The 26,173-nt window shown below is 52.6% G+C and overlaps 1 protein-coding gene across 2 annotated transcripts in view; it reads right to left on the bottom strand.

Annotated features, from left to right (window-relative positions):
• Nucleotides 1-26,173, bottom strand: part of RXRG (retinoid X receptor gamma) — a 41,875-nt gene extending 15,702 nt beyond the window's left edge. The window contains exon 1 of one of the 2 annotated variants that reach the window (XM_064515666.1): nt 26,011-26,173. In XM_064515666.1, coding sequence (XP_064371736.1) covers nt 26,011-26,107 — 97 coding nt within the window. In that variant the 5' untranslated portion in view covers nt 26,108-26,173. Of the gene's footprint in view, nt 1-5,141; nt 5,429-26,010 lie in introns of those variants that run through there. The other variant, XM_026123405.2, reaches the window with a different exon arrangement.

Consider the following 26,173-nt stretch of genomic DNA (forward strand, 5'->3'; position numbering starts at 1 on the left):
ATAAAACCAACTTGGACACCTCTACCCTGCATGCACTTCATGGGATATAGCCGGCCTGGGCCAAAGTGGAAACAAATTGAACCAGTGCACAAGCAGCCACACACATCTCCACAAAGGCAATGGGTATCAAAGTATCCAGACTGCAACAAATCAAACCACCATATAATGGCAGGAGACACCCATCTCAGCAGCTAGGTGTGGACAAAGGGAGAAGTGAGATCGCAGAGAGATGAGAAGCCTTCCCCCTTACACTGTCTGTTCAATCAGCACATCGGTTCGAGGTTTGCTTGACTTAACGCCTGTGCAGCCCCAAAGCCAGCAAACCCTTGGGAGGAACGATGCCCAAGTTAAATACTGAGGTCTTTCTTCAATTAGGCAGTAAAGCAATCCTGCCTCCTGAGACATGCAGAGCTGTGCAGATGAGGATACCTTCAAACTTTTCAGAGTTCTTCTTCAATATGTCATAGAGAATCAAAAGACAGAACAAACTTTAAATAATGAAAAGCATATGCATGCTTTTGAAGCCTCAGATATATGGGGAAAGGGTTCATTTCATTGTCATGCGTGATTAAAGGTGTGAGTTGCCCTGCCTGACACACAACTATTGAAATTTTGCAGGTACTTCATCCTCTGCTGATCAGAGAGCACGGACAAGTGGGTCAAGACATACAGAGACAGGCTGATTTCAGCAAAGGAGCATGGACGTGCATCGGAGGCACTGCTTGGCGGACAGCTCGTCCTTGGGGAAGACCTTCGGGATGAAATACCTGCGAGAAACCCTCCTGAGATTGGATGCAGTTGTGTAGCAAGGACCCCACATCAACCAGAATCAAAGTTTTGCCACTACAATCGCAGAAATAGTTTTTTATTTAATGCATGTGAGTTAACACACAAAAAAACCCTAGTGATATTTTAACTGTCCACAGGCAGCAGAGCTCCCTGTGGTAATATCCTACAGAAGGGTTCTTGTTTTCACCTCGCTTTTAAGGTCCAGCAGCCTTTGTGCTTCCATCTTCACGCCCAGTGCTGCAAGTCAATAAATAATGCAGAGTTCCCCTGACAGCCAACATCATGGAGGCGCAGAGATGCGCCGAGGTGTGCTCGCACATGCGTAAGCAGAGGAGTCTGCAGTGGTGATCCACACACGGATAAGTGGGAGCAAGCACGAGAAAGTTTCCCTGGGCAGCAGGAAGACCTTCTCCCTCTCCTTTGGGCACGGTCGGCTGCAGGGCTGCATGGCTCCTGCGCTGCCCTTGCAAATCAGGGGCCAGTGAGGAGCAGTGGGGCTGGGAGCACACGAGACTTTCATCTGCCCTGACACAGCATCAGATGTGATTTTGAGATTTTGCTCTGATTTGATTGAAATTGGACAGTAGGCTCAAGGCTTACTGTGCCCAAGGACACTCAGACAAGACGCACCTGCGGTGTGGCTGCATATGCTTCCCCTCCTGGAGACCAAGCTACAGAGGAGGGAAGGAGAGAGTAAAATCCCCAGAAGCCAACACAGGGTTTGTCATGGATTTTAACAAAAACTGTGCATTACCAGGTACCGGTATTGCATTCTCTTGAAGCTGTAAATCCCTTAGCAACTGCATGTCAGGTAATTAAAATAAAGACTGCAAAAAAATTCACTCACCCTAACAAGGTATCACATCCCCTGGTGACCACAGTAACACACAAGACCTGGATAAAACTTGCCTTCCCCAGAGAAAGAGAAGTCAGAATGTGAGGCCTGAAGGGCTTTTCGTGACCATCTGATCAGATTTCCCACTTGGCCACCAGGATCTCCAGCATGGCGTCCTCCAGGAAAAGCAGCTCACTGATTCCTCCAATGGGCCTTAAACTCCCGGAGGGGGTCCGGGTTCCCATCGAAAGGATCCCACGGCTGCATGGTCTGCTGCAGCCCCAGGCAAACTGCCCTGACAGCGAGTCACCTCAGCTTTTAGAAAATCTCTGGGTTTCACTGGCTGCAGGAGCTTGCCCAGCCGTTGGATTTTATTACACCTTTACCTGTTGGGTCAAAGAGCCATCTTCACCTAAGCACTCACAGGTACAGACCTTGCAAGCTGCGACATCCAGAAAAAAGCAGCCTGTGAGGCCCAAAACCTAGGCCATCACGGGCAGAAAGGTGCCACTAGCCGGGCAGCCGCCCCGCTCCAAGCACAACCTGGGTTTTCCTCTGCAGTTCTCCCAAGCCCCCGAGTGACCTGGCCTAACCCTGCTTTGCTCGGGAGAGCTGACGAGGCTGCAGCCGGAGGTGGGGTGGCTGCAGGCCAAGCTACATGAGTACTAATAAAAGAGACTTTGTGGAGGAGCCAAGTCAGTTCTCATCCCCAACCAACTGTGCTCGGGAGTGCTCGGAGAGAGGGGGCAGCCAGCACAGCAGCTTTCCTTGCCCTGGGAGCTGGACTCTGGGTGAAATGCATCCTTTTACTGACTAAAAACACATTTTGAAGCCCTTTCCATGTTCTTACATTCTACGCTGTGAAGGCAAAGCCATCTGCTTTCACGTACTACTCCTGCTTTAGATGTGCAAAGGTGACTACTCTGGACACTTCCACTGTTACTCTGTGTGCTCACTTGCAATACTTCACAGTCGTAGTGCCCTTTCTCCCAGCACAAATGATGTGCTTATACCAGTTGTGTGTGTATATTCTCAGATACATATTTGACAGTGTTATTCAGCCATTTAAGACTGGAAATAACAGTTATACACACTATCAAAAATGTGTGCTTTATTTCTAACTGGAATGCAGATAACATTAAGTTAGAGGATATGTCTCAGTTGCTTGCATTTTGAAAAAATACAGTCTCAACATGCTGCTGATCTGCTCAAAACACATCTCAGAATTTCAGAGCTAAAAGAAATCCCAAAGCTATAAAATCTCAGCATGCCATAAAACAGCAGCAGCCACATCACCTTAACTCTGCCCTCCAACTGCACCATGCAGTACCAGTGCAATGAAGTTGACGTCCTCATGTGGACACGACTGTTGTCCACTGACCTGATTTCCCCCCTCATGGTGCCAGCACAGGCAGGACAAGGAACAGTTTTGTAGCTATGTTTGGGGGAGAAGCAAAGACCAAGAGGGTCCGTAGGGCCTGCGAGAGACCGAGGCTGCCCACGTGGGCTCTGTGGCCAGAGACCCAAGGCAGTGGGGAGCTTTGGACACTGGGTCGGTGGTAGAGGCAAGATTCCCATCGCATTAAGGCATCCAAGCTGCAATCTCACCTCAATGCCTCAATTTTTTTAAACCAAGTCAAATGCAGGTTAAAATGCCAGTTAAATACACTGTTAACTAAATGAAAGTTAAGTCCCAATATATTGAATTGTTGGGGGGTTAGAGAATAGTGCCTTAGTCTCTCCTGGTGGAGCAGAAATACCTCTTCCACTAACACTTTCCTCCCCTAGAAATCTCCAAAATGCTCTGCTGAGCATGGTGATCCCTGCAGACAGGGGTCTGTGCCTGGTTCTTATGAAGATCAGTTTGAACGTCACTTTTCTTTCATCTCTTCGTGAAATTTTAGTACCTAACAAATTAACAAACAAATATTCCCCATCTATCATTTCACGCTTCTTGCAGCAATAGGAGAAAGTGCAGGTTTTATTTCCCTGTTCCTTAAAATCATGAGTGGGCAATAGATTTTTTTCCAACAAGAAGTCTCTTTACTGCAGAAACCACCTGAAAAGGTATTTTGGAAAGTCAGGGACTTGTAAAACTTGGGGATGATTTGGTGCAACATCCATGACTTTTCTGCAGTGAGAGAAGCACCAGAGGTGAGCATCTGGGGCAAGAGGGAAAAATACAGCGGGAAGCTCCCACGCAGACTCCACCGGCAGCGCGTGCCTCCGCTGGCGGAGAAACAGCAGGTTGGTGTACACACAGCCTGAAGGGCTGAGGACAGCTTGGGGAGTTTTCCATCAGCACGAAGGCTTTGCACACACACAAGCATCACTGCACTTTACCTTCCCCAAAGAGGCATCAATACGTTGCCAGCAGCCCAGAAAGTTTGAGGCCAGCAATTGCTAAATAGAAATACTGGGAGAGCTGGGAAGAAAACCTTTCCGGGGCTTTGCAGGAGGGAACACAGCGTATTGCCCCGCGCCTCCAGCCCTCCCTGCTGAGGCATCCGCCCCAGCTGCCCGTGCCGGCCGAGGACGCGCGGGCACTCGCCGCCCCGCAGCCAAGCACTCCCACCAGCTCCCTTCGGGCCCCGGTTAGGTGAGCACCAACCTCCTGCTCTCCCTAGTCCCCCTCTGCCCTCCCATGTTGGAACAAAGCCATTTCCACCACTTTTAGTGCCCCGTCAGAGCTGTGCCAGGTCTGGTTTGCCACCGGCTGCCCCATCCGGCAGCACACTGTCCCAGCTGAGAGCAGCCAGCACATCGAGGGAGCACGATACAGCCGTCCTTGAGCTCTGCTGCTTTGCAACCCTCAGCTGGAGAGTAACTTCCAATAAAAATAATGCAAACCCCATTTCCCCAGAGTGGTTCCCGTTTCTGCAACACGAGAGGCTTGCTCTCGGCTGGCGTGCGCGGTGGCGGTGTAACTCGCGGCCGTGCACACCGCGGCAGCCCTGTGCAGACCGCTGCCTGCGGCCTCGGCTGGCTAACCTGACCCAGCTCGCATGATCGCTTCAGTACCGGTGCCGTAAGGGCAGGAGAGAGGCACCGGCCAGGGAAAGGAGAGACTCCGGATTTTCTTGGGCCAGGGAAGGGGCAGGCTCATGCTTTAAAAGCAGCTGTTTCCTCCAGTAATTTCACAAATAAAAAAAAATTGGAAGAATTCTCTTTTGATTTGATCCTGTTCTTTCAAAGAACAGATCCAACCCAACACACACAAGCATCCCTCAAACAGCATATCCTAAACTTTAGAGGAAGAGTTGTTCGTGGTCTGAATCGTGCCTGCACCGGTTCAGACAGCCGGATTCAGCTTTGCTGAAGTTCAGGACACGCATAGGCAAAAGACAGCCGCGACCGTAAGCGTGCAGGCGCTGCTTAGGGCGGACCGGGAGGCTACTGCCACGGAGAAGATAGGTTAACCACGCTTTTAAATTCCTCCCCCCCAGCTCTTCCTGTGGGATCAGTTTCTCTCCCTATCCGCGAAGGCGCAGACTGCAAACGCAAGGAAAATACTCACTGCTGAAGCCTGCGGGAAACTTAATGAAGTGAGGGTAATTCCCATACATGTTTAATCTTCAGTTCATCTCTTCCCTTTGCAAACGCAGCCGCCTCCTCTCGCTTCAGAGGTCCCCGGCGCACGGCACAGCCGGCCGGGGCTCGGCTCCGCGAGGGCAGGGGGGCTCCGAGGGCGCCGGGGCAGCTGCCTCCTCCTCGGCCGGCCTCATCCTCGCGTCGCGGCAGCGGCTCCCCGCCACGAGGCGCGACCCCGCCGGGGGCTGCCCCCCGTGCCTGGCCGCCCCGGCTGCCGGCACATCCACGGCCGCCCGGCCGAGGCACGGATCGATGCGCGCCGGCTCCCGTATAGATCAGAAATTGAGGGGGGAAGGCTGAGCTGTGCAGGGGAGGAGCATCGCTGGGAAGGAGGGGGCACGCTTTGCCTTTCCACCAGTGAATGCGGCTTGTTCTTGATGCAGTTTATCAGTCTCAGCAGCCCCCGGCACGTGGAGGTGTTTTCCAGGCGGGCGAGAAAGGCCGACCCTCGCCCGGCGGACGGGGCAGGAGCTCACGTGCGGGGCAGTGAAGGCAGCGTGCCCGCAGCCACCGAGCCGGCCTCCCCGGGTGGCGGCATGCCCGTGCCCCAGCGAGACGCAGTGCCGGACCGCAGCCGAGGGGTTGGAGAGGGCCAGGGCTTCGGGGGCTGGTGGAGTCAGAAGCTCAGCTCCCCTTCCCAAAAAGCAGCCAAGAGAAGGAGTCCCACCAGGTACCACGCAAGGCTTCACACCCCAGTGGCCAGCTGTCTTGGCACACAGCAGCACAGGTCGTCCCCCATGAGACCGTGGCCCTGGGGGGCTTGTGGGGGGCAGGATGCTCGGGGATGGCTCGTAGGAAGGATGCCACCATGAGGGACAGGGCAGCCCGGGCAGGACGTGCGGCTGGCTCTCAGAGCAGCCTTGCAGCACCAAGCCCCCAGAGATCTGCTTGCTAGACCCTGCATGCCAAACCGATGAGCAGACGTCCCACTGGCGTCTCGGAGGCAGCATGGGGTGCGAGCTGCCTGGGGGAACATCACCTGGTGGAGACAGGAGCCAGTCTGCAAGGGGCTGCTTTAAAGCTGGTTGCTGAAGCTGGATGAGAGAAGAAAGAAAAGGGGAGTGGGGACAGAGCCCAGTGGGGCTCGCTCAGTGCCAGATACGGTCAGCAAATAGTTCCTGACCATGGCAGCACCATCCACTGAGATACTCAGCTGGTCCCATATATACATCCATAGTGTCAGCTTACAGCCCACCTACCACAACAACCAAGCGCTGCGAGAAATAAGCAGAATCCAGCAGCCAGCTGCAAAGCGGGGCAAAGCATCACCCAGCACTGCTACCCCCAGGGATCAGGACTCTGGAGCGGGACCAGACCCATCTCCCTTCCATGGGGCTGCAATTTCAGGGGGCAGGCAACAGCCCATCCTGTGTCACCCAGATCAGAAAGGCTGAAGTCACTTCAAAGGCATGGAGGAGGGAGGAACTTTGCCCAAGGTTGCAAAGCAAGCGAAGACCGAGGTCTGCCCTGCCTCCTGCAGAGCTCCATCCGTGGATACTGTGGGTCATGGGGCCTGCGAGGGGCCCTACCCACCATGTGCTGGGGCGAGCACGTGGGGCTGCTGGGCAGCTCCCGCAGGTGCAGGGGTGGGCACGCAGGAAGGACGGCTCTGCCTCACCTCCTCGGGGGCTGACCGTGCCCCGCGACATGAAGAGAGGGGAGAAGAGCAGATCAGGACACTTGGCAGCTGGTGAGGACCTCTGGGCTGTTTCCCCCTCCAGCTCCCGCAAGGGCCCATGCTGCCCCTTGGCACCACATGTCACATGGGAAAGCGATTCAACACACCAGCAAAAGAGCAGTTAACAGCATCCAGCCTCAACGCAGACGGATGCTAGCTGTAGTGCTGTCAGCCCCAAGCTATTGCATGTGCAGAGGAAAGGTTATTAGTTTTAGCTTCGTTTCTTCCTCAGCCATTGTCATCCCCATTTCTCTCTAGCTGGAGTTTAAGCAAATTTCAGTAACCATTTTTTTAACTAGTTTTAAAAGGACCCTTGGCTTCCTCCCATTGCTGCTCTGGCTCTAGGTCCCAGCACCTGGTAATGTGCAGTGTCAGGACGATACCATGCCGTGGATGGCTGCAGCTGGTGAAGAGCTGTGTGCATGTGTCAGAGCACCTCCAGGACCTGGAGCTCACCAGGACACCATGCCTACCCTTTAGGAGTGCGTCTCTGCAGGGCCAGACAGCCAGGTAACCAGATCGGCGGTGGGAGCAAGGGGTTTTGCTGGCAGTGCTATCTGTACTCTGCACAGCCAATTAGCTGGGGTGTAGGTGCATGCACTTTTTTTTTCCCTGGTTGGTTGTTTTTAATACTGTGAGAAGCGAGATCAGTATTCAGAGTAGGTCCTACTAAAGCAAACCCAGGTAACTGCAGCACGCAAAGGGAACACAAAGAGGAGAGAGAGCTTTCATATTTTCTACCTGGCCACCTCCCCCATCCCATTTGTTTTACTGCACAAGCAGCACTGCGGAGCCGTTTCTTTGGGAGAGGGGTGAAGTAGCAGAGGGGCACGCTCGCGCGCTCTGCTATCAGGCCAGAGAAGTTACGAGGTCCAAGGAAGGGAGGGAGACGGGAAGGTTCGATAACCCGCGCGAGAGCGTAACGCAGCAATATCCTAACCCATGCAGGACTGTGTCCTGCCTGTGCAGGGACCTCATGTGTCCCCCCTCCCACCACCCTGCCACAGTTGGGGGACATGCCCCGATGAGGGCCAGCTCTCCTCCCAGCACTCACAGCTGCAGCCACCTTCGAGAGCCCGACACACAGCTCCTTCCTTCGCAGGTGCTCCCCAAGTGGCATCAGGCCACCAGCAGCCACAGAGACTCCTAACCCGCAGGCAACACTTGCCATTTTGGTATCACGCTGGCTTTGCCTCCAGCTCTGCTGCCTCAGTGGTGGCAACCAGGCTCCCATTAGGGCAGGAGCTGGGAGCAGCCCTGAGCAGGGCGCCGGGAGAAGCAGGGCCCCGTGGAGGCTGCGAGGCTGCTCATTTCAATCTTTGGATGGAAAATTGGATTTCTCAGCAGGGAAAGATTTTTCTCCTGACAAGCCTGAAAAAAACACTTTTCAGTCAAAAAAGCCCCAACAAACAAGAGACCTTTCTGTCTGTCCATCACCCCACAGAGATGCCCCAGGGCTGTCGACCCCGCGTGCCCACTGGCACTCAGACTTGCACCACTGCATCAAGAGACAAATCCACCTTTGCAAATCAACAGTTTTGTCTCCCTCTGCAAGAGTTGCGCCCTGCTGCCATCCACACCTGGCTTGCACCATGCCCCCAGGCTGGAGAAAGGGGTCGCGCCATCGCCGAGCGGCCCGCAGCAGCACGGGGCAGGCGCTTGCCGCAGGCTCCGGCTGGCCCCGGCGGCATCGGGATGGGGAGGGGCGAGCAGCGAAGCCGCTTTGCGTTTTAAGCACCGACTGAGCTGAGTTGTGGTGGGTGCATTAATTCTTCCTGACTACATGAGATCTCAGCAGCTTTAATTCCATGCTAATGAAGTTTTAGCAGGGAATTATTTTTATTGATCTGCCCAGAGCAAAGAGCTTGATTTTAGCCCAGCTCTGCCAGCACCCCCCCGACCCCTCTTTTTTTTCTTCTTCCAGCTTAGAAGAAGAAAGGGGGAGAGAAGAGAAGAAGACAAAACAGCTCTGAGCTCCTTAAAAAGGTTGGCAGTCCCAAGCAGTAAGTGGATTACTTCATTGATTTTTAGCAGATCTGGGTTAGCGAGTGCTTGGTGCTGCAGAGCAATACACACACAAGCCGAGCGGCTCCAAGGAAACCCCTCCTGGCCCTCTCATTGGGCAAAGTGAGCATCAAGCAGTTAATTTAGAGGACCAACAGGGGTTTTGAGGCAGGGAGATGCTCCGTCTCCTGTACCCAAATCAAACGGTGACCAACTCCAGCCTGTCTTAAGTACTCCTGGACCGTACAGAAATAGCTCCTTGACCTCTGCTAGAGAGCTCACGAGACCTTGTTTCAGATTCACGAAGGCTTTCTATACCCCACCTCTCTTCTGTAAAAGAGGAAGACTTTATGACTACCACTGTCACTGTAGGAAGGAAAACCATTGGCACGTTGCTCCCAGCTGGGCCCACATGCCGCAACCAAACCCTGGAGGATCAGCCAGGGCAGGACTTCTGACAAAGCAGCACCGATTTATATCGGGCCCCCTGTCTTGCTCCATTCCCAATCAAATTTCCATTTCCGATGGCAGAAACTAAATTTCCAATGTCTTGACAGCATGTTGGAATAGCCCAAATCCCAAAGACTTCCCAGGCCCTTTCCACCAAGCCTTTTGAGACACTGGTCTTCAGGGTCAGACCCTAAACACGTAAGGACCCAAACTGGAATACTCTTATCCCATATGTCTCCATTCCTCTCATGCTGGATTGAAGCAGGAAAACCCCACACATTCTTCAGGATCCCATCATGGCCCCGTCCCACCTGTTTAAGGGCAGAGGTGTCCTATGGTTGTGCAATGAGGGCAGTGGTAGCCCTCATAACCACACAGCCACATGCAACATCTCCCTCTCCTCCCACTGCTTTTGAGCCATGTTGTCCCAAAGGAGATCTGCTGCTGACAGGACACTGGTTTTAGAGCCCAGGCTCCCTTTCTAGATTGCCCAGTAGCCCCCACTGCACCTTGCTAGCCAAGCACCCCTTTGCTTTACCCGTTGGCATTGGTCTGGGGCAGGGGAAAGTCCCCAAAAGGGACTTGCTGCCCAGGTTCCTGGCGGCCGGGGAGGAGGGAGACTGCAGGAGCAGCCCTGCCGCACCCAGCCCTGCCCTTTCGCACCACCGTCTCCTGCGAAGCCATAACCGCAGACACACGGCTAATGAAATTAGCCCCGGAGCCCCACCAGGCTAATGCAATTACCCGCAGCAGCGCGTTCGAACGGCTGCACCGCAGACACACCTGGGATAACGCAGCCTGCCCTCCCCGACCCCCCGGCTGCCACCCACCGGGTCCCCTCCCCAGGTCCCCCCCAGGCTGGAACGTGCCGCGGGGTCCGGGGCCACCGTCCCCAGCGAGCCGCCCCACCGAAGGGGGCTCCGGGGGGCACTGCCTACCTCGCACAGAGTGCCGTCCCCTGCAGCCCAGACCCAGCTCTGCAGGCAGATAATTCCCCGTCTGTTCAAACCTCAGGAGACCTTCAATTACCAGCCTCATAATGAGGCCCTAGACGCTAATCAGCGGTGCCACCGAATCCTCTTACGGCTGCCTAAGCGCTTCCAGCGGCTTTGCCTGGTGCGGGCCCAGCTGCCCAGGCTTCCCTGGGAATTACCTCCACAGCAGGCGCCAACGGCGGCACAAACACATTTTGACACGGACACAGACGAGATGCTCCCAGGCACTCGTGCCGGAGGACAGGGTGACAGAGACACCGGAGCAAGGTGTCTGCCCAGTCCAGACAGCACCCAGCACCAACCTGCCCCAGAGACACGCTGGGGTGGGGGAGCACGCCAGAGTTAACTAGAGAGGAGGAGATATTTTAATCCTAACGCTCCTCTTGAGATGCAACGGGCAGGTTTATATCTGTCCATTCCTGCATATTAAGCATCACCTATCCCATCAAGCCAAGCTCACTCTCCGGGATGCTCTGAGAAGCTTTCTCCCCCTCCAAGCGCAGGCGGCAGGTGACCCTGCTCGCTCCACCGCAGCGGCTCTGCGCCGCGCTGGCGCTCATTTGCGAGGCGACGGGCAGCACATCCGTTCTGACTCACGCATTCTGCTCCAACAATGCACTTCTTAATACCGTGCGAGGAGCAAAAACAACAGGTCCACTATAACGCCGAGATATCCTGAGGCAGAAAGCCCATTCGGAGCCCAGCTAGAGAGAGTCAAGTCAATTAGACACTTGCCCGGGCGTCAAGCTGCCAACAATCCCAGCCTTTGTAACGGCAGAAGAATCGCTGCCTATGTGCTTCCCTGGCGACTGCCCCTTGCCGGAGCAGAAAGGTCAGCGGCAGTAGCGTCATGGAAAAGCATGCAGCAAAATATTCCTGGGAAGGTGGATAAAAAAAAGACATGTAGGCTCTTTGGAAAAAATGTTTTCCTGTCAAAAGCATGCATTGCTTGGGATCAGGGTAAATGGAGGAAATAATCCAGCCCTTCATCGGGGAGATTTGTGCTACGTGGGGTAGAGAGGTTTGGGCATGGATTGTGTGGAGGGGCAGTGGTCTGGTCTACAGAGTGATCCCTTAGGGCTGGGGAGCCTGCAGGCTTTCAGACAAGTCACTCCACGTTTTTGACTTTGCAGAGGAGGTTTGGGAGCTAAAAACAGCAAGGTGCTGCCACACTGGGACTGGGAGAATCACACACCCCTCTGCACTCCAAGGTAAGCCTCTGACTCCACTTTAGTTAGTGGTGCAAGGTTGCCAACTGGGCTGTAAAATTAGGGCTTCAGGTTGGATCAGGACAGAGTAAAGTCAGGATTTCCAAGGGCAAGTGCCAAAAATCATCCCAATCCATGGGCAGACTGAAAGTCCCTCCTGTTCAGAGGAGACTTTAGTGAGAAAAAGAGCATCCGGTCCTTAAAGTCTGGTTTGATGTGTCATTTGGCATTCAGCAAGGGGCTTTCCAAGTACAGGTTGGGAGAGGTTCACATGGCTCCTCCCTGACACTATCCTGCAAACACCCTTTCCCATCAGAGGGCCACAAGACCTACAGATTGTCCATTTAAACGTCAGCTCTGCGTAACCACACGTAATGTGAAGCTGAGATTACTGCAAAATGCTTTAAAACAATAGAGTTATACTCCTTCAAGGAAAAATACACCCTGAAGCCCAAGATTTCCCTGTCTCCTGAAAACAAGCCCCCAGGTTCTTGGAGAACCCATAGAAGACAGCACATACAGTCACCTGCAATACTGTCATTTTGCTCAGCTGCCATTTTCTGGAGAAATTCTTTGAAAGAAAAGAGTTTCTTGACCAGATTAACCCTGCATTATTGCTTGTAGAGCCAGGGACACCTAAGAAGCCTCCCAAAAAACAACAAAAACCCCACTGTTTTTAGGGCTTCTTTGACTTTCCAAGAAGCCTGGAATGACCTAAACCAAACTCAGTCCCCCAACGTATCACTGAAGAACTTCAGGAACACTTTCAAAAAGCCTTTTTTCTTGATCCCACTCAATTCTTCATTCTCTTCTTACTGGGAAAGATGGAATTTTTGTTAGCAGACCACACTCCTCTCCTCAGGGCCCTGAGCTGGGGCACACACAACTGACAGGGAACAGCCCCTACACCCAGGGTTTGTGCTGGACCTTGCATCTGCTGATGGCCACCAGAGCTCCATGAGGAGCTGAGAAGGTTTTGCCGCTGTGTTGCACTACACAAGATCGCAAAGGGCTCCCACAGGTGGACACTGCAGCCCTGGTGTCCTGTGCAGTCAGCAGCCCTTCACTTGCTGCTCTCGCTCTGTGTGCCCCCACATTTGTGCTTTTAGATTTCCTCCTGCTTCAGCAAGTGCAAAACTCCAGAGACAACCTGTCAATCTCCATCACATCCAGCTGCCTCAGACAGGCTATTTATACCAGCCAGGCAAACACGGCTCAGGGAGTTCAAGGTAACAGGGGTTGTTTGTGCTCTGAGCAGCTCCCTTCTCAGGGGAAGAAGGACTGAGGGCATCCAGGAGGACCAGCCCTCACATCACAGGTAGCACTGGTATGTTCACAGCTGAGGACACTGTAGCCATCACCAGCTACAGCATAGTCCCCAGGGTCCTAGTCACGACAGCCAGGACCCAGAAGGTCAATATCTATCCTGCAAGACACCTCGTCTCAGGCCCCTCTTTGTCCCACCGCGGGGAGCCGAGATCAGCACATCCCTCTGACTTTCTAACCCACACTCTCTCCAAGCAAGCAAGGCCACAGCTGCAAGCTCATTCATGCTGGATCTGTCCATTTAACACTGTCTGGATCAGGTGCAAGCATCTGACTACACATTGGTCATGGTAATGCCATAGCGAGAGATCTGGCTTTCACTGAATCACTCCCACCTCTCTTGTGCTTTATGTCTACTAAAAGCAGGCTATGGGAGAGCAGATTTTATCTGATCCAGGATAAAGCCTGCCTTATCAAGTTGGCCCATTAGCATCATCTAAACAGATCTGAAGAGAGAAGAGGCATTTACATCAGATTAGCACTTTGTGTCACATGGCAGCAGAGCTTTTGATCTGGACTGAGAGCCCTAAAGCCACATTTACCAATCACCAGGATGCAGCTTCAGTCAGCATTTCTCAGCCAGCTGCCTTTGCTGTTTAGTCCTCGCTTCAGTTGACAAGGCATTTTCTATAAGCTATTGCAATATGGGATTCCCCAGAGTGGGATAGTGGAGCTGCTTATGTCTTCATGGGGTGCCTGCTGCACCTCAGAAGCCAAGGAACTTGCCTAGATCCCAACTCTGCTTCACTGCTCAAGTGCCACTGCTGCTATCATTAACCCCTTTTCCAGCAGACTTCAGCTCATCCAGGAGATCCCCTGGGAGAGAAGGAGAAAATAAGTAGTGCTACAGCACTAACGTATCTACACGAAAGAGGGAGGGACAGGTTCCTCAATGCTTTCCTGTCTCATCTAACATGCAAAGACCTCATTCATGCATGTAATGACGTGATTATCCTGGTGTTGGCTCTTCTGAGCCCCACTGAGTTTCAGGCAAGTCTTGGAGCAAGTTTCCATTGCTCCAAATACTCTGAAACAGCACCTCTAGCCTAACAGCATTAGCACAGTGCTCCTGGACATTGCAAACCTCTGGGCTTGCACCTACAATGCCTCTGAGTCATCAGGAAAAATAAACAAACAAGCAAAACAAAAAAACACCAAATCCACATCTTTATACAGAGCACACCCTGTTTGACACTATGCTGCAGAGAAATGCCTAGACAGCTTCTTCACAAATACTGCATCCAGGACCACAGCCCTGTGCTTGGCTTCACCTGCTGGTCTGTCAGCCGGCTCCCTCTGAGACCGCAGCAGAGTGGCCGCCAGCTGGGATGGGATCTGATTCCTAAACCACGGGGACTTAACAGACCCAGCTCACCAATGTCCAGCAGGTTCATTTTGTGATCAGCTCTTTGTAGCTCCAACCAGCATCTGCATGGGACTTTTCCAGCCTGGACTGTTGGACATTCACACAACTCTGCCTTGCTCTGACAGACAGGCACATCCCTCAACTGCTCTGGCAGCTGTCCTGCCTCCCAGGACGCACCTTTCGGTGGCAGCTGGAGGAAGACAAACACAACACGAAGCTGAGACAGTATTCCCCCAGGAGACTGGTTCCTCCCAACGCTTCCCTGCTGAAAGTCTCCATTTAAAAACCTTCCCCTACCTGAACAGCCAAGAGGAAGACAACAAATCAACTGCAGCGGGCATCCCTTCTCTTACCAGTGCCCTCTCCTTTCAAACATACCCTCCTGCCAAAATCCACATGTCCCCCTGCACCAAACAGAAAATTTGCTGTTTTTTAAAGCCTTGGAGATTGACAAAATTCCTTGTGCCTCACAGAAAAGAAGGACCCTAGATCAAGACAGGTACAGACCACACTGTCCAGAGAGCCAAGAAAGTGCAGCGGTGAGGAGCAAACATGTTAAGAATTTACCAGGATGTGCAATGACATTTGCTGGCACTGCCAAATAGCTGCTCTCTGCCCCCCAGTCCCTCCCCAGTAGGAAGGGAAAGAAAGCAGAAGTGAGGGCCTGTCCACAGCCACACATCAGCCCATGCTTAGAGCGTCCGAGGAGAAGGAACAGCCTCGATGCAACAGGGGAGCAAGGGCCTCAGATAACATGGGTACAGCACACAACATGCACACTCAGGTACCACCGCTCTGCTAATGTGCACCAACTTTTCAAGAAACCTGCACACCACATATTAAAGAGGACCTTGAAGATCACAGAGCAGCTTTTCAAGTCCAGAGCTGTCTCTTCCATTCACCAGACATCCCAATTGCAAAATCCAGAGCCCAGTCCATTTTCAAATCTTAAATTTTCCATAAACAAAGAGCCCAACACTAACTAAGCTCCAAGGCATGACTTTTCCCAAAAGACTAGCGGCAGAGCCATAAAGGCCAAATCCACACCAGTAAAGCCGAAAGCACCAGGGCACAGTGCCAGGGTCTATCCTGCTAGTGGCAAATGCAGTCCCCGATAGGCTTGACCAGACAGTTCCCCAGTATGGTTTGGGAATCAGTACAGGCTAGGGGCTGCTCCCAAAGAGATGTTTTGGCAGGTAAGAGCCAAGCCATATCCACATAAACCTTGCTGTGCTGGCTGGCCTGACCACCCCTAGTTTATTTTTTTAATAATTACCACGCTTTTCAATTGCATCTACCCACTAAATTCTGCAACCCTGCAGCATAAAATCCAGGGCAGCAGAGACCCCAACACTTTAAGCATCCCAGAAACTGTGCAAGACATCTCACTCAGTGCACTGAGTCCCCCAGAATGCTCTTGGGCATGTGAGCCAGGTGGGAAGCTTGGCTGGGAAGGCTTCTCTCCTGAGGCTTGAGGTACTTTGAACATCTGCAGGCAGAACACGCCCAAGAGACCCATTTACTTGCTGTGCTTTGGCTCACGTAGCCTCTAACCTAGGATGACACAGCACCGAGGCAAGGTCAGCATTGATGGACCCTTGGCCAGGTGAAATGGAAAACAAGCAAAGAAACAAAAACAAAACAGCTGAGATCCTCAGCTGATGCCAACAGACATGGCTTCCCGACAATCATGAATGCCCCATTTGCAACAGCCAAGGAGATTCCCCTGTCTCTCTCTCTGGGTGAAAACCAAGCTAATGGGGTCCTGCGAGCCAACCTGTGCCAAGAAAACCACCTCTGTCCCAGTCCTTTCTTGAAGGAATGGATGAGGCACTGAAGGACTCCCCAACATGTTAGTATCCTCTTTGCAAACACATTCAAAAATCTCAGCACAACATTGTATTTGGGCCAAGGTGTCAACCTGCCCGTGGCTGTATGAGATGGAAATCTAGTGAGAATCAGCCCAGGACAGACCAAGGACTCAAAGATGCTCAGGACAAGCATTTTCATTTTTCAGTGCTTACCCAAAGAAGTGATCATTTGCACTAAGAGTAAGCGCATCGGATCCACAAAAAGATTCCATCCTCTGGCTGTGCCATGGCCTTTGCAGTCTGACAGCATTGATTCATCCAAGAACTATGTTTATTCCATTTTGCCCTGCCAGTGGAAAAAAGTTTAATTCAAAAACACCCTTACTCCAAGCATCCATTCCTTCCTGCTGGGCCAGGAGTATGCAGGAAGAAAAGGAAACAAGGGATGAAGGGGACAGATGCCAGCACAGAGTACAGTATTTCTCAGGGTGAAACAAAACCGAGTGGGAAGCAGTTGAATGGAAACCATGAAAGAAAATTTTTCAAAAGTTATTTTTCTCCTACCCCAATTCAAAAAAAGACCTGCAGCTTAGAAATAACCATCACACAAGATAAAGCATTTGAAAGTCAGTACCCCAAACAAGACCCAAACTCTGGAGTTTTCCAGCCCAAGAAAATTCAGAGTATCCCCCCACCCCCAGTGACTGGAAGTTGTTGACCACAGTCTCTGTCACTTTTTTATTCCAGGGCTCAGGAGGACAGGCTAACTACTGTTGATGACTCATGACCAAAATCCCAGGAAAAAAGGAAGCAAAGGTCTCAGCTACTTGATGGAAAACACAGCTTCTCTGGAGCATGCCTCTGCCACAGAGGGGAGAGCAGTGCGAGAAGCTCCAAGCCAGAGCGGGGTCTGGCTGGCTCCCAGCTCCCTCTCTCCAGCCCTGCCCTGTCAGACCCAAGACTGTTTGCAGGTGTTTGGCTTCTCATCAGCCAAGACACTTCCTAACTCCTCTTCCTCACTGCTTGGCAGTGAGACTGCCATTTGCACTACATTAGGACACATCCCATAAGGCATGGCTGCCAGCCATTGCCAAAACAGAGGGGTCATCCAGGTTGGTGCACCTGAAACTTCCCACTGCATTCCCATTTTAGCCTGGTTGGCCAGAAAGCATCACTGTCCGAAAAGCTGCTCTTGCTCCCTAGGGTGGCCTCATCACCCAGCTCCTCTGCTCTCCACCCCATCATGCAGGGGAGCAAACATGTGTTTTGGTCATTAGCAGGAGCTCCCGTGACGGTGCCCAGGTGGGCAACGGGTCCGCTTGGCAGGAACGTGCCTATTTCCAGAGTTACTTTGAGGACCGACGGTTGTGCCGAAAGCAGCCATGCAGCGAGAGCAGAGGCAGCACTTGGGCTGGGCATCCCAGCAGGGTGCTGACTCCACTGGCCAGCACCTTTCCCATGCCCAGGACAGAGGGGACACTGATTGAGCTGAGCCACAGGACAGCTATTGCAGCTGCCTCGGGGACGAGCACCAGAAACACCTCCTTCCACACAACCCATCTCCTTCAAGCAGGTGTCTCCTAAAACCCCCTCCATCTCTAACTCCCCTCAGAGAGGAACCTCGCTTGCATCTCTGCCGAGTCTCGCACAGCCATTACCTCTGAGCGGCCACGTTCCTGGCCTTTGCAATGAGTAGGCAGTAAGAAAAAGATCAGTTATGTCTATCAACATGGTTGTGGCTGCAAACAGGGCCAGGATGGATGGAGGATGCCCGGGCAAGGGACAGCCCCAGCAGCCTCCTTGCCCCACAGCCAAGCAGGGGAAGGAGCTGAGCAGCTCAGGGCAGCCACTGCTGGAGGCATCTGCAGGGGGAAGGGTGCTGGAGCATGCTCTGCTCCTACATACCCTGTGAGCATCCACCACTTGCAAGGCAGACCTTTGCAAAGACTGCTATTACACTCACCAGATGTTTGCACCTGGGCTGCATGGCTCTGGCCTACCCCAAGTCTGAATCCCAGCCTACACACAGGGGAGGAAAAAATTAAAAAAAGCTTTTTCCCCCCACCCTTCAAACATCACATGGGTAGTGCCAAGGTGAAAGGCTCCTGGCCTGATTGCTCCCTGTCCTCCTGGCTCCGCAGCAGCAGCTGCTTCCCTGCACAGCTCCCTGTGCCACCACCTTCATGCCCTGCAGCTACAGCCCCAGCAGCAAGATCTGGCCCTGGCCAGCTGAGCTCCAGCAAGGATTTCCATCAAGCTGCTGCAGCAAGTCACAGCAGCTGGAGGAGAGAGAGAAAAATAAAAAATAAAAATAAAAATAAAAAAGAATAAAAGAAGTTGTGTGCGATCACACAGGCCACCCTGGCGCTCCTCCTCCCCATCCACGGCAGATTCATGCCCCACCAACCATTCAGGGGGTCCTTCTATTGTGTCAGCAAAAGCCACAAAATCAGTCTCCAAAAAGAAGGGGGAAAGTAGTAACAGGTTTTCTCAGCTCAGCCCTAGAAGCAGAACTGAGAATAAACCTATCCTGATCTGGAGCTTTATTTAAGCCAAGTTAAAAGCTAGCCCATCTCCTCTCCTCCATTCCACCAGCCAGGCCATCTCCAGCATCGGGTCGGGACCATGCAGCAAGGAAGGCAACAAGGAGGCGACAGGCCTTTGCTTGATGCGCGACGCAGTGCAATCTCTGCCTGCCCTGTCCCATCTCCAGCTGGGCAAATGCAGCCACCCCGGGCACCTGCAGCCCCCTGCACACGGCTGGAGATGCCTGGCTCCCCAGCCTCCCCATGGGCCGGACCTCTGCATGGGAGCTCACAGCTCCTGCACCTGCCGGTCTGTCAGGGGCCGGGATCACAGCGCAGCACAGCCCATTCCCCAAATGCAACCGCGGCTCCTCAGCTCGGAAACCTTCTCCAAACCCCAGTGCGAAGCACCCCGCTTTCCCAGCCACTCTCCCCTCCTCGCCTCACGTATGCCTTTAACAATTTGCTGGATTACCCATTGCAACTAAAATAACAAAGCGACAAAAGCGGAGGGCGAACAAATGTGGCATTCTGCAGCAATTAGGGCTAAACGGGAGGGAAGGGAGGGGAGGATGAATGCACAAAGGGGAGGGCAGGGACGCGGCAGCCCAGGGCCCGGCAGGCTGCGCACGGACTGTCCTTGGGAGGCCGGGTGCGAGCCAAGGAGCGGCGAGCCGCGTGTAAGGAAACGCAGCGAGATGAAAAGGGTTATTTAAACAAGCACCGGGCAGTCCCCACAGGGCCTCCCCATCCACCCAGCCTCGGCGCTGAGCATCCAGCCGAGGTCGGCGCGCGGTTTCCCCCTCGTTGCGTCCTTTCGGGTGGGCCGTGTGTGTGGCGGGGGACGCTGGCAGGCGGCGGCAGCGGGGTCCGCTCGCAAAGGAAAGAATCCATTAATCTCCCTGGTAATTACTGCCGCATATGGATTTGCACAATTACACTCCGTTAATTGGTTATTACGGGCAAGCCAGGCTGATTGGGCAGAACGGCTGCGCTTTAACCCCTTTGCTACCCATGCAGGGGTCAGCCAGCTTCCCGAAACACTTTGGTATCCTCCTATAACCCCCCACAGAGGGGAGCACCACCTCACCCTCGGCCGGACACCGTGCACCCACTCCAGAGCCTGCCCTGGTGCCACAAGCAGGGTTCAGTCTTCACCTGCTCACCATCTGCTCGGGGTTTGCTGGAGATGTGGCACACATGCTCCGGGGTGCTTGAGGGACCACAAACTTGGTATTTGTTCCTTTTTTTTTTTAAAGGAGACCCAGATTTCCTGCACACTTTGACTTGGTACCCTCTATCCCAGCACAGTGGGTGACACAAGAGGAGAATCCACCCCCTGGGTTTTACTCAGCTTCTGAGCATGTCTTCCCTGATGAGATTTGCAATTTCATGCTTCTCTCCCTCAATTAAAGTCCTCAGAACAGAGGCTTTATTCAACAGTAACAAAAACTATAGCTTTGCTAAGAAGAACTAGGCCAAAAAAGTAAAGATAAACCCCCTGCGAAGCCCCCAAAGCAGCAGGACTTCTGCCAGTCAGATGTGCAGGCATGGGGACCCATCCAGCCAGGCATCCCTGCACCACAGCCACCTCCAGTACCACTCACAGGTGACAGACTGCTGAGATCTGACCCCAGAATGTCTTCTTCAGGAACCAACAACATTTCTGCACATAGCTCAGAAAGGCCAGCCAACTCCAGAGCAGTTTCTGCCGGAGTCGTATCAGAGGCTTCCCTTTAAAAAGCCACAACGAGAAAGCAAACAAGAGCATCGCAGCAAATCCATGGGGCAGCAGGACCCATTCAAGGCAAGAGCCACACTCGGCAGCCACCTCCACCAAGGACAAGGCCAGCATTTGCATCCCATCATGCCAGAGCCACCTCAGCATTTTCAAGCTCCCAGCCATATGATGCTCCTCCTCAAAGGAGGGCATGCAGACACCAGGTCTGGTGGCCCACCTCACCCAGAGGTACCAACCCTGCTGCCTTATGGCCAGCAACGCACCACTGCACCAGGCTGTGCCTCTCCACCTGGCACTTTCAGTGCTACTCCCATTTATTGTGCTATTGTTCCAGTTTACCAGCAATTTCCTCTCTGGCCTCATTGCCATGCACGTGGGGGAGCCCCCAGTTACCACCCCACTTCCCCATCCTCTTCCTTCCCCCCAGGCCAGCCTCACACCTCTCCCCAGGGAGGCAGCAATCCCTTGGTGATAGGATCTCCCTCAGCATGAACAGGGGACTCACAGGAAGAGCAGAACAGCACCAGGCATCAGGCAGGGCACACAAGGAGGACTTTCAGCTGTATTTCGAAATCAGCCCAGCTGGCAACTGCAGTAGGAGCCAGAAGAGAAACCAAGCAGGATCCATTCACCAGGAGCTCAAAATCACAGCAAGAAATGGGAGATCCAACTGTAAACCACCTCCTAACCTCACCCACTGGGTAGAAAAGCCCACAGGTGGCCAGCCTTGGATTTTCAGCTGGAGTAGATCAAGAGGAGATTCAAAACACCTGCAACACACCCACAAGCACATGCACGCACGCACCCATGCACGCACCCATGCACGCACCCATGCACGCACCCCTACCCCCCTACCCCCTACCCCCCCCCCCCCGCTACCCACACCCACACGCTTACACCCCTTACCTATATTCCTACCCCTTCCCCTACTGCTGCAGGACTCCCTGCTGCAACACTGCAGGTCCAGCCAAGGAGACATCTCCCCTTCATCAGCTAATTAAAGGGCTTTTCCTGCCCCCTCTCTGCTGCAAGGAACAGGCTAGCAATAAAACAATCTTCTCCCCACAAGGTCACTGGAGTAACAGGAAAATAGCAGCAGGACGTGCTCCTTTTTTTAACTCATCTCAGTCAGAGCAAGTCCTTGGGAAATTCAAAGAAGCAAATTGAAGCGTTAAGGTGTTTTCATTATAGATTTTGTGTACATACATGCACACACGTGTGTACACGCTGTGCCCCTTTCTCAGCTACACATGCACTCATGCACATGCTGTGACTGTCTGCCGGCCCCCCGGGCTGCTCAGGGCGATCCATTCCCCAAGGGCCAGGTGATACCTGTGTCCGTGTCCCTTATTCTGGCTGTTGCTGCTACTGGGGACAAACCCCTTGTCAGAGGGACTGGATCCCCGTACTGGTGCCACTGTACCCTGGCACAGAGGGAAGGGGAGCATGTAAGCACAGACCCTGCTGCCTCGACCAGATCCAGCTCTGACTGGCTGAGTCCAAAGCTCTTCCTCTCTCTTTCTAAACTGTCTGAATCTTGTGAGTACAGGATTTTTGCAATCCGATCCTGTTAGCAGCCACCTAAAAGAGATGCTTCCTTGCCATTAGATCTCTGCCCTTCCTGTCAGTCTTTAAAGAGAGCCTGCAAGGTGCGGGGTTTGTTGGAAGGGGGCAAAATTGTGTGGTTTCACCCGCAGCTTCAGAAACTCCAAGTCATGTCTTTCCTGGCTTTGCAGGGGAGTTCTTTGCAATCCCTTGGAAGGTCTCATGTTGTAACAGTACTTGAAAGATACCTATCCTTCTTGTTCATTATTTGTTTCACAGTCCCACTGGGTCAGCCTGTCATGCTTCTCATCAGTGGAGAGCAAAGCCAGACCTTCTGTTACCATCACTGGTTCAGCCAGTGCTTGCTGCAGCCAACAGCTCAGGCCTCGAGATACCGCTCCCTCAGGCTGCTTGAAGGGGCTCCCCAGCCTGCTGTTCACCTGGTTTTGCAGCAGCAGCCCTGCAAGCTCAGCAGTTCAGCCCTGCAAGCCTTAGAGGTGACATCGAGGAGCTGGGTCAGCCCTTCGGCTTGCAGGTCTAAGGTCGAGAGGCAATGATGAGCATGGAGACAAAAGGAGAAGCCAGTCCAGGACACTACTGCACGGGTCTCACCCATGGCTCTGATGCATGAGGCAGAGGACAGCAAGCAGGGGCATTCACAGCCTGTCCCCTTGAGGCACCACAAATGCCCTCCAAGAACCAAGACCATCACTGCTGGCCTGGACAGCAGCTGCCTTCAGGATGGACCTCGCACACTCTGACTGTTCACACTGCATCCACCTGACCATGTTGTCATGGAAGGCTCCCATCACCCACATACCTGTCCAATGAGAAATTTTTCTCTTCCTATTTTCTGTCCTTTTCTCTAGCACCCAGAAGTGCAGCCTTAGCAATACAACTTCAGTGAAGAGTCAGCTAGCACCAACAGCCAGCGTTTGGCTGGCACGTAGCAGGGCAAGAGCAAGGGGTCAGGCTCTGAAGAGAGCAGCAGTGATTTCCTGGTTCCCTGACTTCAGTGCAGCAGAAGTTTCTTCCTCGCACGAAAGCTAGCTCCAAGCTAACCAGCCAAAAAGGAACATCTTGTCTATTGAAAAGGCAGCATCTCCCAGCTCCCCAAGAGTTTCTTCAGACATGTGTGAGCTCTGCTTTGAGAAAGAGAAAAGCAGGCAGCCCCTGCACCCATGAAAGGTTGCCGATCCCTGCCATAAACCAATCACCGCTGCAAAGTTCAGAATGAATCTTCAGAGCTGTCAAAGGAAAGATCGGGCAGAACCTGCAACCGTGGTTAAAAAGGTCAACTGGGAAAAGTCAGGACAGGAAGGACGCATGCTTTATTGACAGATGCAGAGTGGAACAGATTAACCTGTTAGTACCCGTGAGTTGTTTTGGCAGCACACACTAGACTTCACATCTGGGCCTTCTCAGCTATAGCTGGTGATAAATCTGTTGCAGATCATTACCAGACAACAGAGGCTGAGGATGAAGCTTGAAACTGGGACTGGTGCTGAGCATCAGGCAGGGCTCTTCTACAGCCTTCCTTCATGCTGCGGGATCAGAGAAGACTAGTGGGGTGGAAGCCTTTGGCACTCTTGACCCAGACCAGCTTTTTAGGTCTCTGAGCCTTGGACAATAGTGTCTCTCTGTCCTTTCACTTACAGGGACACCTATTTGTCCAGGTTTTTCGGTAGGAAACAGAGCTGCCTGCATCCACACATTTGCTCACAGTATCTCATATATAGCGAGTCACTCCAGTAAAAGGCCAGGGAATCTTGCAAAACCGATGGAACTTGACCAAAACTCCTCCCACCCTGGGAGCACTTCAGAGTCTAGATGTGTCGAGTTTTTGGAATATTGTAAAAAAAAAATAAAAATAAGGAATACAGTAATTCCTCAATGCCCCAAGTAGTTACAACATCAGTTCTGCCCCACAGAGATGTACCAGGGATGTCTCATGGGCCACACATCAGCACCTGAGGACACCCCCCAGGAGCAGCTTGGCCACACTGTGCTGGGCTCTACGGACAGCCTGGACCATGCACCTATGCTGGAAATGCACAGGACTCACAAAGGGAGCCTCGCATCAGTGCTGTGCACCAGCTCCCGGGTAGGTGAGTCCCAGATGCCCACAATTTGGTACAGCGAGGGACAGAAATAAGGAGAGCCAGGTCTCCTCCAGGGACTCTCTGATGTCTAATCAGGCACACCGTCCTGCTGCAGATTTTCCGTACTGGTGAGGTCTTTCTCCCTCTTTGAACACAACTGCCTCCAGCACTGACACCCTCTATCACATCCACTTGCAAACAGCCCACAGATTTACAAGTTGTTCGGGGCAGATAACGTCTGGTTTCCTTGGTGAGCCAATTAAAACATGATGGCACTTCATTCAGGTCGCTGGGTGCCAGACCCTCTTCCAGGCTGAGGAGGAAGCTCCGTCAAGCACTACAGGGAAGTGGGACAGAGAGCTGTGGGACACGTGCGGGCTGAGGACTGCGATTACTGCAACTCCTGCACACAAGTCCCACTGATAGCAGCTCCCGGCTTAGAGCCATGGGAGGACTATGTCTGATTTTTTTTCCAAAATCACCTCTCAAACACATTGGGAGCAGCTGCTGGGGCTGAAATTGGGCTGCATGAAGCAATCCAGGAAAAATGCAAATTGTAAAAAGGATCACCCTGTTCTCATACGGGAAAGAGGCCAAACCTGGCTGGGGAATGTCTGGTGACCAAGAGTTCAACCTGGTGCTGCAGGGTGTAGAGAGCCAGACAGGCAGCCCCCAAGGCAATATTACATCCAAAATCTCCCGGTGCATCCTTGATGCTAACTGATTGATATTGATTCATGAAATATTTTTACTAAGAAAGCAGCAAGTTAAGTTGCTGTTTTAAATTGTGTGTGATTGGAAATATATAAAGGCAAGAAAATATATTCCTTTTGGTCAGGGTATATTTACACATATTTTGTAAAGAGCTCACACTCAGTGGAGGTAGTGAAACACGTTGGGTCAGTTCAAAACACAAGGCGAGTTCAAGCTGCTCTGAGGTGAATTAGACCATTTTGACTTTTTCCCCATGGAATTCTCTCTCTCTCCCTCTCTCTCTCTCTCTTCCTCCATACATACATGTATATACACATATATACATATTTAATATATTTGACAACAATCAACATTTATCCAGGGCCAATTTCAATTTTTGGAAAAACAACACTGTGTAAAAAGTATTATTCTCACAGAAAATTCCTGGCTAGTTTTACATACAACTTCCAGCAGTGTTTTATTAACCTTTATGAACTGATCCACAGAATTCCTTCAGTATAAAACATTGCAGCCCTCACTCCCAAGCACAGTATCCCAGTCCACACTCCAGACACTTTTCTTGTCCTCCAGTGTGAGAGGAAAGCACAGACTCACAGAAAACAGATCTGGCAGGGATCTCGTCAGCTCATCATACCCATCTGCCTGTCCCAAATCAGGACCAGAGACATTCAGTGATGGAGATGCCACCTCTTCCCCAGCCATCTGTGCCACTGATGCTGTTAAATAGCTATTCCCAGTGCCTCACCTGAGCCCTCCTTCCTGCAGTGCATGTTCATGATTTTTTTGGCTTGCCTCTTATAGGACCCTTCCACTACTCCCTCTCTGTTTACACAGGTTTTCCTTGATTTTGAAGACTTCTCTTGCTCCTTGCTCTGCCCCTCACTAAGCAGCAATAGTTGTTCAGCCTTTCGTTGAAAGCCCTGACCCCTAGCCTTCTGACCAGCCTTCTTACTGACTTTCTCACGGATCCATGGGTCCGTACCTAGCAAACAACATGTCCCACGCAGCTCTCATCAGTCCTGTACATCTCCTCAACAAGCTCAAGAGAATAAACTACACTGAGAGTAATAGGTGAGTGCAGCACAGTGCTACGAGCGTTTCTTTCCAAAACCTGCACTGAATGAAACTCCCATGGAGGGACAGCTTGGTTGGCACCTACTACCATGGGAGTAGCATGCCCAGGAGGCCAGCAAGCCCCATTGCTCAGCGGTGGCCACAGAGCATCTCACCAGCCTCTCCACACAGCTCCTCAATGCAGAACTGAGCCCACTGTGCCAGAGACTGCGGGGTCAGTCCAGCCCAATTCCCGGGGGTGAGGGCAAGAACTTACAGAAATGAGGGAAGGAGCCCATCTCCAGGGAATAAGGAACCTGTGTGCCCGGCTGCATTTCCAACCTGCGTCCTGTCTCTTCAGTGGACTCAACCATGAAGGGATGTTTGGGATCAGCTCTCCCAGCTGTGCTGGGCTGTCGGAGAAGGATGGGATCAGAAAG

The sequence above is a fragment of the Dromaius novaehollandiae genome, chromosome 8 (assembly GCF_036370855.1).
Source record: "Dromaius novaehollandiae isolate bDroNov1 chromosome 8, bDroNov1.hap1, whole genome shotgun sequence".
NCBI classification, from domain to species: Eukaryota; Metazoa; Chordata; class Aves; order Casuariiformes; family Dromaiidae; genus Dromaius; species Dromaius novaehollandiae.